This window comes from Gordionus sp. m RMFG-2023, chromosome 4 (assembly GCF_954871325.1).
Source record: "Gordionus sp. m RMFG-2023 chromosome 4, tfGorSpeb1-WG-v2, whole genome shotgun sequence".
Lineage (NCBI taxonomy): Eukaryota > Metazoa > Nematomorpha > Gordioida > Chordodea > Parachordodidae > Gordionus > Gordionus sp. m RMFG-2023.
In genome coordinates, this window is record NC_088778.1 from 27,568,268 (window position 1) to 27,582,212 (window position 13,945).

The 13,945-nt window shown below is 26.5% G+C and overlaps 1 protein-coding gene across 2 annotated transcripts; it reads left to right on the forward strand.

Moving 5' to 3' along the window:
* The first annotated feature begins 1,246 nt into the window (after nt 1-1,246).
* LOC135927784 (cytochrome P450 3A24-like) lies at nt 1,247-13,739 on the forward strand. 2 transcript variants are annotated; one of them, XM_065463968.1, is made up of 5 exons: nt 1,247-2,080; nt 8,669-8,854; nt 9,342-9,715; nt 10,024-10,285; nt 10,394-10,762. In XM_065463968.1, exons 1-5 carry the CDS (start codon nt 1,419-1,421, stop codon nt 10,440-10,442), a joined length of 1,533 nt encoding a protein of 510 aa, XP_065320040.1. In that variant the 5' UTR covers nt 1,247-1,418; the 3' UTR covers nt 10,443-10,762. The 2 variants fall into 2 exon arrangements, with proteins under 2 accessions (XP_065320040.1, XP_065320039.1); XM_065463967.1 differs by lacking the exon at nt 10,394-10,762 and adding an exon at nt 13,183-13,739 and having other exon boundaries at nt 1,252-2,080.
* The last annotated feature ends 206 nt before the right edge of the window (nt 13,740-13,945 follow it).

A 13,945-nucleotide genomic window follows, 5' to 3' on the forward strand; every position in this document is an offset into this window, starting at 1 on the left:
GCCTGGCTATGTCTGCAAAAAAAAATTTTCAGGCCAATGCATAACCCATATTTAAAATTCAAAAATCTTAAAGCATCTCTTTTTTAAATTTTATCCAATATGATTTCCATCACAAATTTAAAATATTTCTAATACATGCTCACAGTATACATTGCAACAATTTTACCTCTTTCTCTCCTAAATTTTAATATTTATATAAAATTTATTAATAAAGTATATTTAGTACTATACACACAAACTATATAATTACCCTTCAACCCCGTCAGCTAGTATGGTAATAAACCGCAGAATTTTAAAAATATCAGCTATTAATTAATATATATATAATTAATATTTTAAATTTAATTATATTCAAGTTGGTGCATGCTTAAAACTTACGACTTTGAAACGGGAGGCTTGTGTTCGATTCTCGTAGAGAGTAAAAATATATCATTACACTTTATAGACTCCTTAAATTTTAAATACATTAGGAAGATACGAAAACGATCATGTTTTGATTATGGAAATTATATATATTAGATATTACAAAAACTATAAAATAAAAAAATTCGATTGAACTATTTCGTAAGCAAATTTATACAAATATTTCAATATAATTAAAAATTGCATATATATAAAAAATGAAAGAATGGATAGAAATGGAGCTTTAAACTTTATAAAATATTTTATAGTTAAAATTTATTATGATTAATTATAAAATGTTGAGAATGTGCCAAAATATTCTTAAAAAAATGAAAAACTAAAAAATAAATAAAAAATTCGCGCCTGGCCTGAAAATATAAAACCCGGACTTGGCCAAAAAAAATTAATTTTTTTAATCCGGGCCGGGCCGTGCAAATGCTACCTCTACAGGTGTTTGATAAATATAAAATATAAGTATATTACAAAGCGGATTGGATATTTTATTTAATAGTGCAGTTTGTAAATTTTCTATAAAAAAATATTGCATTTTTTTCCAAGGACGAATAAGTATTGACCTTTAAATTTTATATCGGTAAATTATCAAAATTAAATGTAAACATAATTAACTAATAAGCCTTCTTTTTATGCGTAGAAATTAATATGGCATAGTTATAGTTGCTTTATTTATAAAAAAATAAAATATCTTGGCCTGAGGGGAAGCATTAAGACCAATTTGAAAATCATTATAAAAATATAATGACATTTCTTTACCAATTAAGTGAAATAGTGTAAATTAATTTATAACAGAAATATAATATTTCAGAAAAAAAAATGAATGTTTAGATAACGATTTAAGTAAAATTTTATTTCCAAATTCAATATTAAAAATATTACAATAAAATTTTGATGCTATATATCTATTTTAAAAAAATATATATATTTAAAAGAAGAAAAAATTGATTATAAATATTATAAAAAATAATATTTTTAAAACACAAAAATCAAAGAATATAGTAATGTTTGACATCCTCGATTCTTTAACCATTAATCATCTAACACTTATTTACAGCCTCATTTCGGTATCGTTAATTATCTACGGCTTAATTCCAGTGATAAAATTATTCCGCTGCGGTTATAACCATCCCTTTTCTTTACCATTCTTTGGTACCATCTTATGGATATATTTTAAGGGCTTAAAATGTCAAATAGACTGGAACCGTAAATATGGACAATTTTATGCCGTGGCACAAGGCCAAACGTTGGTTTTGGTGATAAGCAATCCTAATTACCTCAAAGAAATATTGGTTAAAAGCTTTTCCAATTTTTCTAATCGGAGAATTATTCCAATCCCTAATAAATATTTAGATAAATCAGTGTTTATGACGAGAGATGAAGAATGGCGCCTGGAGAGGAGACTCATATTACCTACTTTTACTTCTCACAAAATGAAGCACAACATGTTTCCGCTGATTTCAAGATGCGCTTCTAGAATGATCGATCACCTAAAAGACTCGATAAATAGCGATCTTAACCCTATCCATAATAAGAATGATGATCAAGAAATTGTAGTTGTCGATACCAAAGACATTTTTGGGTGTTACACTATGGATGTAATAGCTTCGACCGCTTTTGGATTGGATCTGGATTCACACAAAGAAAATAATCATGCTTTTGTCAGGTATCTCATATCTATTAAAATATATTTAGGGGACCCAATCTAGTTTGTGCATGTAGATTGGTTCATTTTTTTTAAATTTTTATCTGTAAAATAGAAAGATTTTAACTTTATTATCTTTTTATAATTTAATGATAATTTTAATTTTCAACAATCAGTGTCGAGCTAAATATTTTGAAACTTGGCTATTGTTATAAATTTTAAAAATTGAATCATAGAATGATGTATAACATTCAGTCACTTTCATTTCAAGGCGAATTTATATCTTGTTAAAAAATATTTCACTACTATATAAAAAAAATATAATAGGTTTTAAATTATTCACTAATTATAATAATTATTAATCAAATCACACATATATATACTCTACTATATAAGGGCCGGAGTGGCCATAGAACCAAGTTGACATTTAGTAGCCCACGAGGCGACGAGAAAATGTCGAATTTTAAGCCAGATCAGAAAAAAATTTTCATATATTTTTTTTTAAATGTCCTATTCTATATTTTTTATAAGTATAGAATATTATATCAATATATTCTTCAAGGATTATCACCTAGATATTGTTATTTTTTGTTTCAAAATAAAAGGCTTGTGCAATTAGATGAAAGTCAAGTTATGAGATTAATTTACATTTTTATACATTATTAGTTTATTATAGAAATATAATTCTATTTGCTTTTGACTTATTTATTTATTTTATTTTCAATTTCATATAATCACATCATTTAAAAATAATTATATATATTAAAACTTATATAATATAAAAAAAACTTTTAGTTAAAACGAAAGATAGAAATAGCCATTGTTAAGACATTATTAATTCAATTCCCTTTGATTATTAGTTCTTCCTCATAAAAATATCTTTCCCCTTTTTTATATAATATAACATTAATAACTTTCAAATGTGATTACTAATATTATTATTATTATATCTAATGTGAATATTGTTATATAAATGATTTTTTTTAGTGTTTGCAGTGGTCCGGATAAGTTCGGTTTCATCTAACTATTGGGTCCGATGAGACGGTCGGTCTAACATCACGATGCATTGGCCCATTCCAGTCAAACCGAAAACCGATTAAAACAAATTTAAGTTTACTATGAATTGTTTAGTTAATGTACATGTACATGAACACATAAAACATGATTATTTACCTAACACTTTATAATATCTCATTCATCGTTTACTTTTTATATATTCTTCCATTTCATTTATTCGTCAAGTAATTTAATTTAGTAGGTAATATTATACTTTTATTTTTATAAATGGAAATGGAAATTGAAGTCATATAAGATGATAATATTATTAACTACCAACCTCTTCTGGGGGTGAAAGAATAACTATTGATTTAGAAAATAGTATTAGTAGTGCAAATGAAATAAATAGATCAAATTCAAATTTGAAAGATGTTAAAGTATTATGTAAATTTTTAAGAAAGGACAATTCTGGGAAAACATGTAAAATATGTCTTCTTCAAGCATAAGTAAATTATGCATATATTTGTGATCTGCATCGGGCCTACCGAATTTTTTTTTAAAAAGTTTTGCCCAGCCCGAACTCGATATATTTTTAAAAAGTTTTGCCAGCCGGAACTATTTTTTATAAAATTTACCCAACCGGCCCGGGCATAATTACTCAAAATAAAAGATATATGTTATATGGGTTCTAGTTTCTATAAATTAAATCAAATATTTTTTTTTACATAATTCAACATATCGATAAATTTAGATATATATAAAAAAATTACCAAGGCCCGACCCGGCCCAAATTCTCTTAAAAAATATTAGGCCCGACTCAACCCGAACCAAAATTTTTTTTAAAAAAAGGTCCCGCCCAGGTACGTGCCGGGTCTACATTTTCAGATCTCTAGCATATATATCAAATTGATAGTTCAAAATTTTAAATATATAAATAAAAAATTCATCAAATAAACCTACATATAGTTATGATTAGGGCTAGGAACTAATATCAAAAACCCAAGATTAAAGAAATATTATTGGTATTGGATCTAAAATATTGGTTCAAATAATATTTTCTATTTCTTGTATTGGTATTGGTTTAAATTCAAATTATTAATTAAAGGAATAGAAACTCGTAATTTTTTTTTCACTTAAGCTTACACCTTTTTCTGATGGTAAGCTCTTTCAATACTCTGTCCCCTTTATTATTCATGCTATCTGTGTCTCTTTTTATCTATGATATCCCCCACCTGAGTTCCTTATCTATTCCATTTGGATCCTCCACTGGAGTATCGCCATCATTGCGTCTTAATCTCACACCGAAGTAAATATCGAGAGATATCCCACCGGAGTATTCTATCGACAGATATTTCACCAGAGTATTCCTATCCGTTCCATCCATCATCCTTGAATGGCCCACGACGTCAGCTGGCCATATTTTTTTGTTGGACGTATCCTAGCACCCGGCTGTCCAAGCCTGTCGGTGACTAGGGTGGCATTTCCCAGCTCAGAAATTCATCCCAGCATATGTCCTTACACTTCTGTCATCAAAGAAAAACTGAAATTTTTTATGTTCCTTACCAGGATTGAACCTGGGACCTTCTGCTCCAAGCATACATCATAAACCCACTAGGCCACAACAGGGCTGTGAACCAACTCTCAAAATTTTACTGAATTTAAATTCATTTTTAAGTTGGGAATTTAATAAGTGAGGTGAAATCAAAATTTTTTATATAATAAAAATGATTTGATGATATAATTAAAATTGGTAATTTAACACATTTCATTTTTAATAAATTTAATGCAGAATAAAACTTTTATAGCTTAATAAAAAAAACATTTTATAGACGAGACCGGACCGGAGTAAACCGATGGTCCCACGTTTGGTCTCACTTGACTAACAATATATATTATAAGAAAAAAATAATAGAATTTTTTACAAAAAAAAATATTTTAAAATAGGAACATGTCACCCTAGAGAAAGTTAATGCTTAAAAAATTGCACCTAGAGATGGCTATTTTCAGGAGTAAACGAAGAAAAGGAAAGCTAGGATCAATAAATCAAAATTCAAGGTAAAAACAATGTAGAGCCCACAATGGTTTAATGATAAGCTTACATTCGACCCCTACAAGTGCACTAGAATAGATATTTAATGTTAACTAAATCATTGAGAATCTGTTCAAATTTGAAACCTCAAATCTGCTCTAATATTCTCTAAAATTATAATTTATTTTATAAGTTATATATGTCAATAGTATTTATTTCTCAGATATGATTTAACTTTGCCCCAACCTCAGTATAAAACATTTTTTTACACCAATAAAGAAAATTAAGGGCACTAAGTTTACACTTTGTAAGTGTAGATTGTACCCTAATTCAATATTCAAACTTGATGTCCAGCAGCTCAAAAAAGACATATGAAGGTAAAAATATGAATTCAGGTAAAATTATGATAAATATCTTTAAAAAATCTGATGAGGATCAGGAAGATTCTTGTGAAGATGATCTAATAATTTTTTCTTAAATACAGTTCATTCTTTAAGTATTTTTAACAAATTCCCTCAATGAAAATTTTTTTATTTATTAAATATAATACAACCCCTCTAACCTCTGCGCCAGTTGAGAGTGTGTTTAGCACATCGAAATCTGCGTTGAGGAATAAACGCTCTTGCTTATCTGATCAAAATTTTGAAAATTAATTGTTAAAAATTAAAAAAAAATGATTACATGAATATCTTATCTTATAATATATTTCTTTTGTGTTATTTTATTTTTATTATCTATGGGAAAAATAAATAAAAAGAAAATTTATATAAATTTTTTATTTTTTATAACGAGTAACGCTTTCTATTTTCTTTCCGTTAGCTATAATTTTTATTTTTCATGCATATGTTGTTTAATAGATAGTTTTATTAAAAGTTAAAGCAATGCAAAAGTTTCAAGAAGAAGATAGGGTTTAGATTGAAATACAATGAAACCTTCATATAGTTAACATTAGTGTACTAGTGTTGTTAAACGTTTGAACCGATTTTTAAAAACGGTTAACTTAATATTTTGTCCGCAAAATTATTAAGCAAGCCTGAAAATTTCGATCATAGATGGCATAAAGGTTTGGCAATATTTATCTGGTTAAAATATAGTTAGCCAATTTTAAAAATTAGCTCAAATCAAGTCGTTTAACAACACTAGTTAACTACAAGGCCTCTCCTGTTATTCTTGACCGATTGATTTTGTTACTAATAATATTCGTAATATTTTAGCTAGATATTTGTATAGTATCTTTAATTGATATTTGTATTATTTTAGTCAGAAATCAAATTTATTTTATCTTAAAATCACATATTATGCAGGGGCATCGCTAGCCTTTACAATCTGAGGGGGCTCAACTAAAAAAAAATTTAGTGGGGCTTCGCCCCCCTTTTTTTGCTAATTTTAAACAATTATTCTGAATTATTATATTTTGCATACAAAATAATCTAAAAATATAAATAATCAAAATAAAACAAAACAAGACATTTCTAAAAATAATATTTTTTAATACAAAATCTATTTATTACAGTATAAAATATTTTCGATTGCTGATATAAAATAATTTTGCATCTAAAGAATTGCAAGTGATAAAAAGGTTAATTAATTCATATATATATATGCTTCAATTGATAATTGAAAAACCACATAAGGCTATATAATTCTTAGCAGGCTACATTGAAAAAAAGGTCATGAAACTAATATAACTCTCTGTTACCATTTTAGACAATGTTTTATAGAATGGACTAATGAGGAAAAATTTATAGGCCTAAATCAAATCAACAATTCTTGAAGAAGAGAGTATAAACGACCAATCCAAATCATAAAACTATATGGTGGTTAGAGTTACCTTTTAGATGACATGATGGAAGCTAGATAAGTAATCGAGAAAATTATTGTGAGATATTAAATTTCTAAAAGATTATCTTCCATTAATGATATATAAACTACTAATCAGCTGTAGTAATAATCTTAACTTACATAACTACAAAAATAATAGATACTGGTTAATTGGCAGTCATAGCCATGACACACACGATGTTAACTCATATCAGAATTTATTATGTTAGCTAAATTGATAAAACAAAAACACTAAAAATCTTTAGAAGAAATTATGCAAATATATTGAAGGAGTTATTTACACAGCAAGGATGCCATATTAGAAATGAAACATTTTTTAACTATAAAATAAGGACCAGAATGATATGATGAAACAATTAAGATTTTATATATTGTCGCACTCGCACCACCTTTAGTTGGTATATTATATCTTAAAATATTAGGAATTTGTAAAATATCAAAAATATATTCGTGTTAAAAATTTAACTCAAAACTGTTTTTCAAAGAAGAAAAAAATAGCTTTCCTAAACACGTAAAAAAAGAGAAGAATACGTGATACGTAAAATATAGCGCATATGCCCTATAGCTGTTGAGTAAACAACAGAGCTACGCTAGGTATTCCTCACTGCCATCTAATTGGAAAAACGCGAAAGTAAAAAATGTGAGGAGCCCTCTACACGTTTGTGGGCAAGCCGCACGTACTTATATGCACTTAGGCGTCCATAGACTCCAAGAGAAAGAGCGGGGCGGAGATAAAGAGCCTATGCCCAAGAACTGCTGCGTAAGTTAATTACTTTAAGGGTGGGTTGTGGCTGATTTTAAATTTAAAAAATTATTACATCCATTGTGGGATGAATAGTAAAACATAATTTTAATTATATTTTAAATAGATAGATGGCGTTAAATAATTGAATGCAAATTGTTACTCGTATTTATTATCAAAAGCATTTATTAGTAAAATTTAAAAAATATTAACTGTAATATATTATATAGCTGTCAAATACGTCTTTAAAAGTGGCATTTATATATTATAGAGGATTATAAACTTATATATACTTACTTTTTATAAATAAATCTCTTATACTTATTTGGATTTGGACCTGGAAAATAATTTTAGGAAGAGACATGACAATAAAATTCAATCAATAATATAGTTGATTAGTTATTTTTCGGCTAATTACAATATTAAATTTGTTAATTTCATTTAATAAATGATTATATTTATTTAATTAGGGTTATATAATAATTTAAATAATAAAAGTCAATTAAGCTTCAACGGTTAATGCTTAATTAATATTTAGTGAGTGATATTGATATATTTTTAACACAGAATTTGATTGCAAGCTGACATAGTGAAAATATAATTTATATATATTAATCTAATCTAATAATTAAAATAGTATTCATTAAAAATTTAAGTCTTATTAATTTTTAAATAATAAAATCAAATCTATATATTACTCAATAGAATTATAAGAGAAATCGTTCAGGGGGCAATTAAAAAAAATTTTTTTTAGTTCAAGGGATTATAAGGAGCAATTTTTTTAAAAAAATTTTGCTTCGGGGGGCTAATCAAATTTTTTAGGGGGCTTGAGCCCCTGCGCCTTCCCCCCCCTCGCGACGCCACTGATATTATGGTATGTATTCAAATTCACAAAATAATGCCAAAATAAATAATGATTTAACAAAAATAATAAACAATTTAATACACAATAGTTATTATCTTAATAATTCGTATTGACAGATTTTTATTTTTAAAAAAGAAATGCAAAAAAGGCTTTCGATAATGAGATAACGAAACCAATATTTATCGTGATGATACTTTTTCCAGTCATAATCCCTATATTGAATTACTTCAAGATATCACCATTCGAAGAGTCACCTCTGCAGTTTTTTGCTGACATCGTTGAAAATACCATTGAAGAGCGGAAAAAGTTTAATATTAAAAGGTAGGAAATACTCTAATAAAATTAAATGATAAATCCGTAACATCTCTTAGAGTGTAATTAAGGGGGGGTCCCCGAATGTACTTTAATTTTTAAAAGTTAAAAAAAAAAAATTGACTTCATTTCTTGTATCTTTTAACATTGACTCAATTTCATTCTAACAAGTGGGTCAAAGATTTCAAGTGTTAAAAGTTGTGGATATTATTTTTGTAATTTATAAACTGATTGTACTTAGGATATAATTTAATGAGATTTTAATTGTTTGATATTGTCTTTAATGTATTTTCAATCAATTTATATACATATCATTGAAGCATTTAAATCTTTTCATTTTTTTAAAATATAATTATATTTTATTCTTATAAAACCTTTTATCTTAAAAGCCACAATTTTCAACTTCTTTCTTTCATTAATAAAGTGCATGTAAAAGGAAAAAAATCTATAATTTGATGTAATAATCTGAAAATTTTTTTACTTATATATTATGTAGAAATGATTACTTACAATTGCTCCTGGACTCACACGATATTTATAATTCAAATCAATCGAATTCAAATATATCGCTTAAAGAAAATGCTCGTATCAGTAACATTAATGGAAGTAAAAAAGATATTCATAAAATTTCTGATGATATGATGACCATGAATGAAGAGGACAGCATTGAAACCAAAACTGCTGAAAATCAAAATATATTAACCGCTGGAATGTCTAAAGAGCAATACATTTCTAACGCATTACTGTTTTTCATAGCTGGATATGAGTCAACTGCAAATGCTCTAAGTTGGACAGCTCGCACTTTGGCATGTTATCCTGAAATTCAAGAGACTCTAAGGAATGAAATAAAACAAAAGATTAGTCTAAAATGTAATTTTATTTTATTTGGGATATATATATTATAATATATATTTATTTTATTGTGTTAGCAAAATAGATTTAAATTTTACCATTATAATTATATTTAAATTAAATTTATCATCTTTATGATACTTTTGAAGTTTGTTGAGTGGTAGGAAAATGAAAGATTTAATTGTTTATTTCGGAGCTTTTTAATTGTTTATCTAACTACATAATTGATTGATATACTTTATGATTAGGAATGTTAAATAAAATCAATTTCTTTGCAATCCATTTATTTTTTTATATACCATAACATATTAAATGCCTTAAAATAGATACACACTTTAGACCTCATCTATTAAACTATGATGATATAATGAGCCTAAAGTATTTGGATCAAGTCATTAAAGAAGTTATGAGGTTACATCCTCCGAATATATTTTTTGATAGAATGGCCTCTGAAGATTTTTATTTAGAAGACAAATTAATCAAAAAGGGTACTGTTATTGAAGTGCCTATTTATGCATTGCACCGGGATGAAAATATCTGGTCATCGCCTAACGAATTTGATCCGGATAGATTTGATCCAAAAAACTTGTAAGTTTTTGCTTAATCTATCTTTTAAAATTATATAATTTTTAAGTATATAATATATTAAAAATATAATAGTAACTGACCTCTTATTTTAAATAATTATTGTTGCAGATTGCTTAAACCGACCGTAGACCTGTATAGAATCTATGGAAAAGATTGAGTTCAATCAGACATGATGCATGTATATAGACTGTGGGTCCAGAAGAGTTCATAACAGCTAGAGTTGTTTATTTGTGTCTGTCGTATGGTTTTTGGTTTACAGAACTTGACTGGTAGTCCCATAGGCGTAGGATTCTGCCAAAGGGAGGCACTTTCAGCCAAGCCCCTTTCCCTAAATTTTAATTGAGATCTTGATCTATTTATTGAAGGCCTTTGGTTATATTAGAATATATAAAATAATTTTGGACTTTTCTCTAAAAATTTTGAAGTCGTTATTAAATGATTAGCTTTTAGTAATGATTCTTGTTTACAATGATATATTGTATGCATTTTTGAGGAGTAGGTAATTTTGGGGAGGGAGGGGGAAATTAATTTTTTATTATCTTAAAAAGATATTTACGAGATCGGGCAAATTTCCGAAGGGAGAAAATTTCCCCTCGCCCTTCGCCTCGCCTAAAACTTTATTTTGAATTATTTAAGAATATTATTTTAAATCTGTAAATTATCATGAGTGGAGTTATTATTGGTAATCGATAATACTATAACAATATTATATAGTTGTGGACTCTTTGAATATGACCTATCATTCTACAGTTATAGCAATATGGTATTATACGGTAAGGAAGTATGAAAAGAACGTGATTTTAATAATTTATTTGATTATAGTACTGGGGTTGAGACTGGCTATAGTATGTGGTCTATTAGAGTCTAGATTGTTAATATAAAGTTAATTTTAAGGACTGGGTACTTTATAGTTTATTGTAGATTTTTAAATTCTGAGTAGATGTTAAACCAGTGTTGTTAAACGCTACTTTTAAAAGTAGCGCGCTATTGCTACCGCTATCGTTTTCAAATGCATCGCGCGCTATTATCTACTTTTTACGCTATTTTGATTTTTTTTAAAAGTATTTTTTACATAACTTTATTTCCACAAATACAATATTGGTATAAAAACATGACTATAATTTGTTACATGTATATATAATTTATTTAATATTGCACTTAATAATAATAACATTTGGTACTGTCATCCCCAAGTCTAGAGCGACGATCAGAATGTATAAGCTTTGCCATACTAAATAATCGTTCTGCACTAGCACTTGAGGGCAACGCAGTATTAAATTTAATAAACTCACTTTTTATATGAAAAGAATCATCAAAGATATTTAAATGAGTATTTTTAGATTTAAAAATACATCTAGGGGTTCAATTTATTATTATTATTATTTATTTTAAAAAAATCGTCTATGGAAGGCCGCGGTTTCGATCTTGCTATAGTATTAATATCGTGGTTAGGCATGGCATTTTTTAACGTTACCATCAGCCTATCAAGTTGCCCTTTAGATTCAGTCAAATTAATGTATGGCCAATTTAACTTGAAACTAGGATGAACGATAGCAGCTATTACATTATCATCATCATACAGATCTGGAAATCTAATTTATATAAAGCGATTGTATTAATTATAAAATTAGAAGAATACCTTTTTAATTTTCAAAATTTAAATTTATCTGAGATTTAGATTCATTTATAAAAAAATATTAAAATAGCATTAAATTATGGTAAATAAAGATTTTAAAAATATAATTATTATACACAAGGTAATTAATAATATATTAATTTTGAATTTTATATTAATACTATATATTAATATTATAGATTGTTTGCAATTTAAATTATGGCTAATCAAGCAATAAATCATTCATTTTATATAATGGTATAATAGAAAATAAAAATAAGGTTTGACCTTTTCTCAATGCCTTTTAGCATAGACTCTACCAGTGGTTGGCAAAATTTTCTTGCATCGAAACCGATATCCAGTAGTAATGTTTTCTTCAAGATTAAAGTATTTTTTGAATTTTGGGAAAGGATAATCTATATTTTTCTCATTTTTCAAAGAAATTTCGCTATCTTCAATAATCTCACACATTTTTAATAACTAGATTTATAATGCTAACTAGATTTATAATGTATATTTTTAAATATTAATTTCAATATTAAATTAAATAAAAAGATTATAATTTTCGATTTAATAAAATATATATTTTAATAATTTTTAGATGTAATTTATTATGTAAAATTGAAAGTAGCTACTTTCTAAATTAGTAGCGAGCTATCGCTATTTTCTAAAAAAAGTAGCCAGCTAAAGCTACCGCTACTGAAAAAAGTAGGGCGCTATTTTAACAACACTGTGTTAACCCTGTTTTTTTGAGATTTATTATGTTAAATACACCACCCCGCAGAAAAAAATTCATAAATGGTATTTTTTATGAAACCAAACTTCTTATGCAGATTATTTGGGAAAGAAGGTAGGATTAAAGATTAGAGAGACATAGGCAAGGGTTAGTTTATTTTATATTTAAAAAAAGCTATTTATATTAAATTTTAATAAAATTAAGCAGTTATTTAATAAGTAATATATATGTTCAAAGGAGTTATATAACAATACTGTTAAAGATATATAACAATCATAAGCGGACTCTGTAGGATTCTATAGTACAGGAGGGTGGATACAAATAGATTGTTTCGTGAAAATTAGAGGATAACCATCTTAGTTAGCCTAAAGTCTGTATCCATATAATTGAATTATTTATATTTTAGTCACCAAGCAGTATCAACGTCATTGGGTTGAGGGGTCTAAAGGACACCATCTTTATGAATTATTGACAAATATTTTGAAGAAAATATATTCAAAACAAATTAAAATATAATTATATATACGCACTTTTTTTTATCTATAGAACTATGGAACATCAATATAGTTATATGCCTTTTGGTTTCGGTCCTAGAAATTGTGTAGGTTTACGTTTTGCAATGCTGGAGATTAAAATTGGACTAACTTTAATTCTAGGGTCAAACATACAATTCGTTATCGCACCTGGAGACATTAATTCCGATTTAACTCCTGATAATACGAAATTTAAAAAAAATGGTACGAACTTTCCTGAAAATGGAATTAAAGTGGGGGTGAGATACATAGAAGAAAATTATTCATAATTTTTATCTTTTTTCTAATCAAAATATATATATATATTTTTACATAACATTTAAGATAATAAATATGTTAACATTCGAAAACGAGTTATAGTATCATTTTTACTAATTAGCTTGATGATTATTTTGTAAATTATTACAACATAGCCGTAGTTTATATATTTACCTATTTTAGTTTTTTAAATTACTTTTATTTCGTATAATATTCTTTTATTATTGTAAATATCTTACATTAATCGTAGAGCTAGTATAAACTTAAAGTTTATAATTATATATAATAAATATTTTATTATATTGCCTAAAAGATTTATATGATATGATATATTATTATTTATATAATATTGTATATATGCAGCTATATAATAAAGAGATAGATAATGATCTTTAAAATACATTTTTTTTGTAATTATACCTTATAGATTTAATTTCACGTTTCTTTGATTTACTCCTTTATTTATCATGCTTAAAAAAATTCCAATTTTTCTAATACTTAATTTAAAATATGTAAGA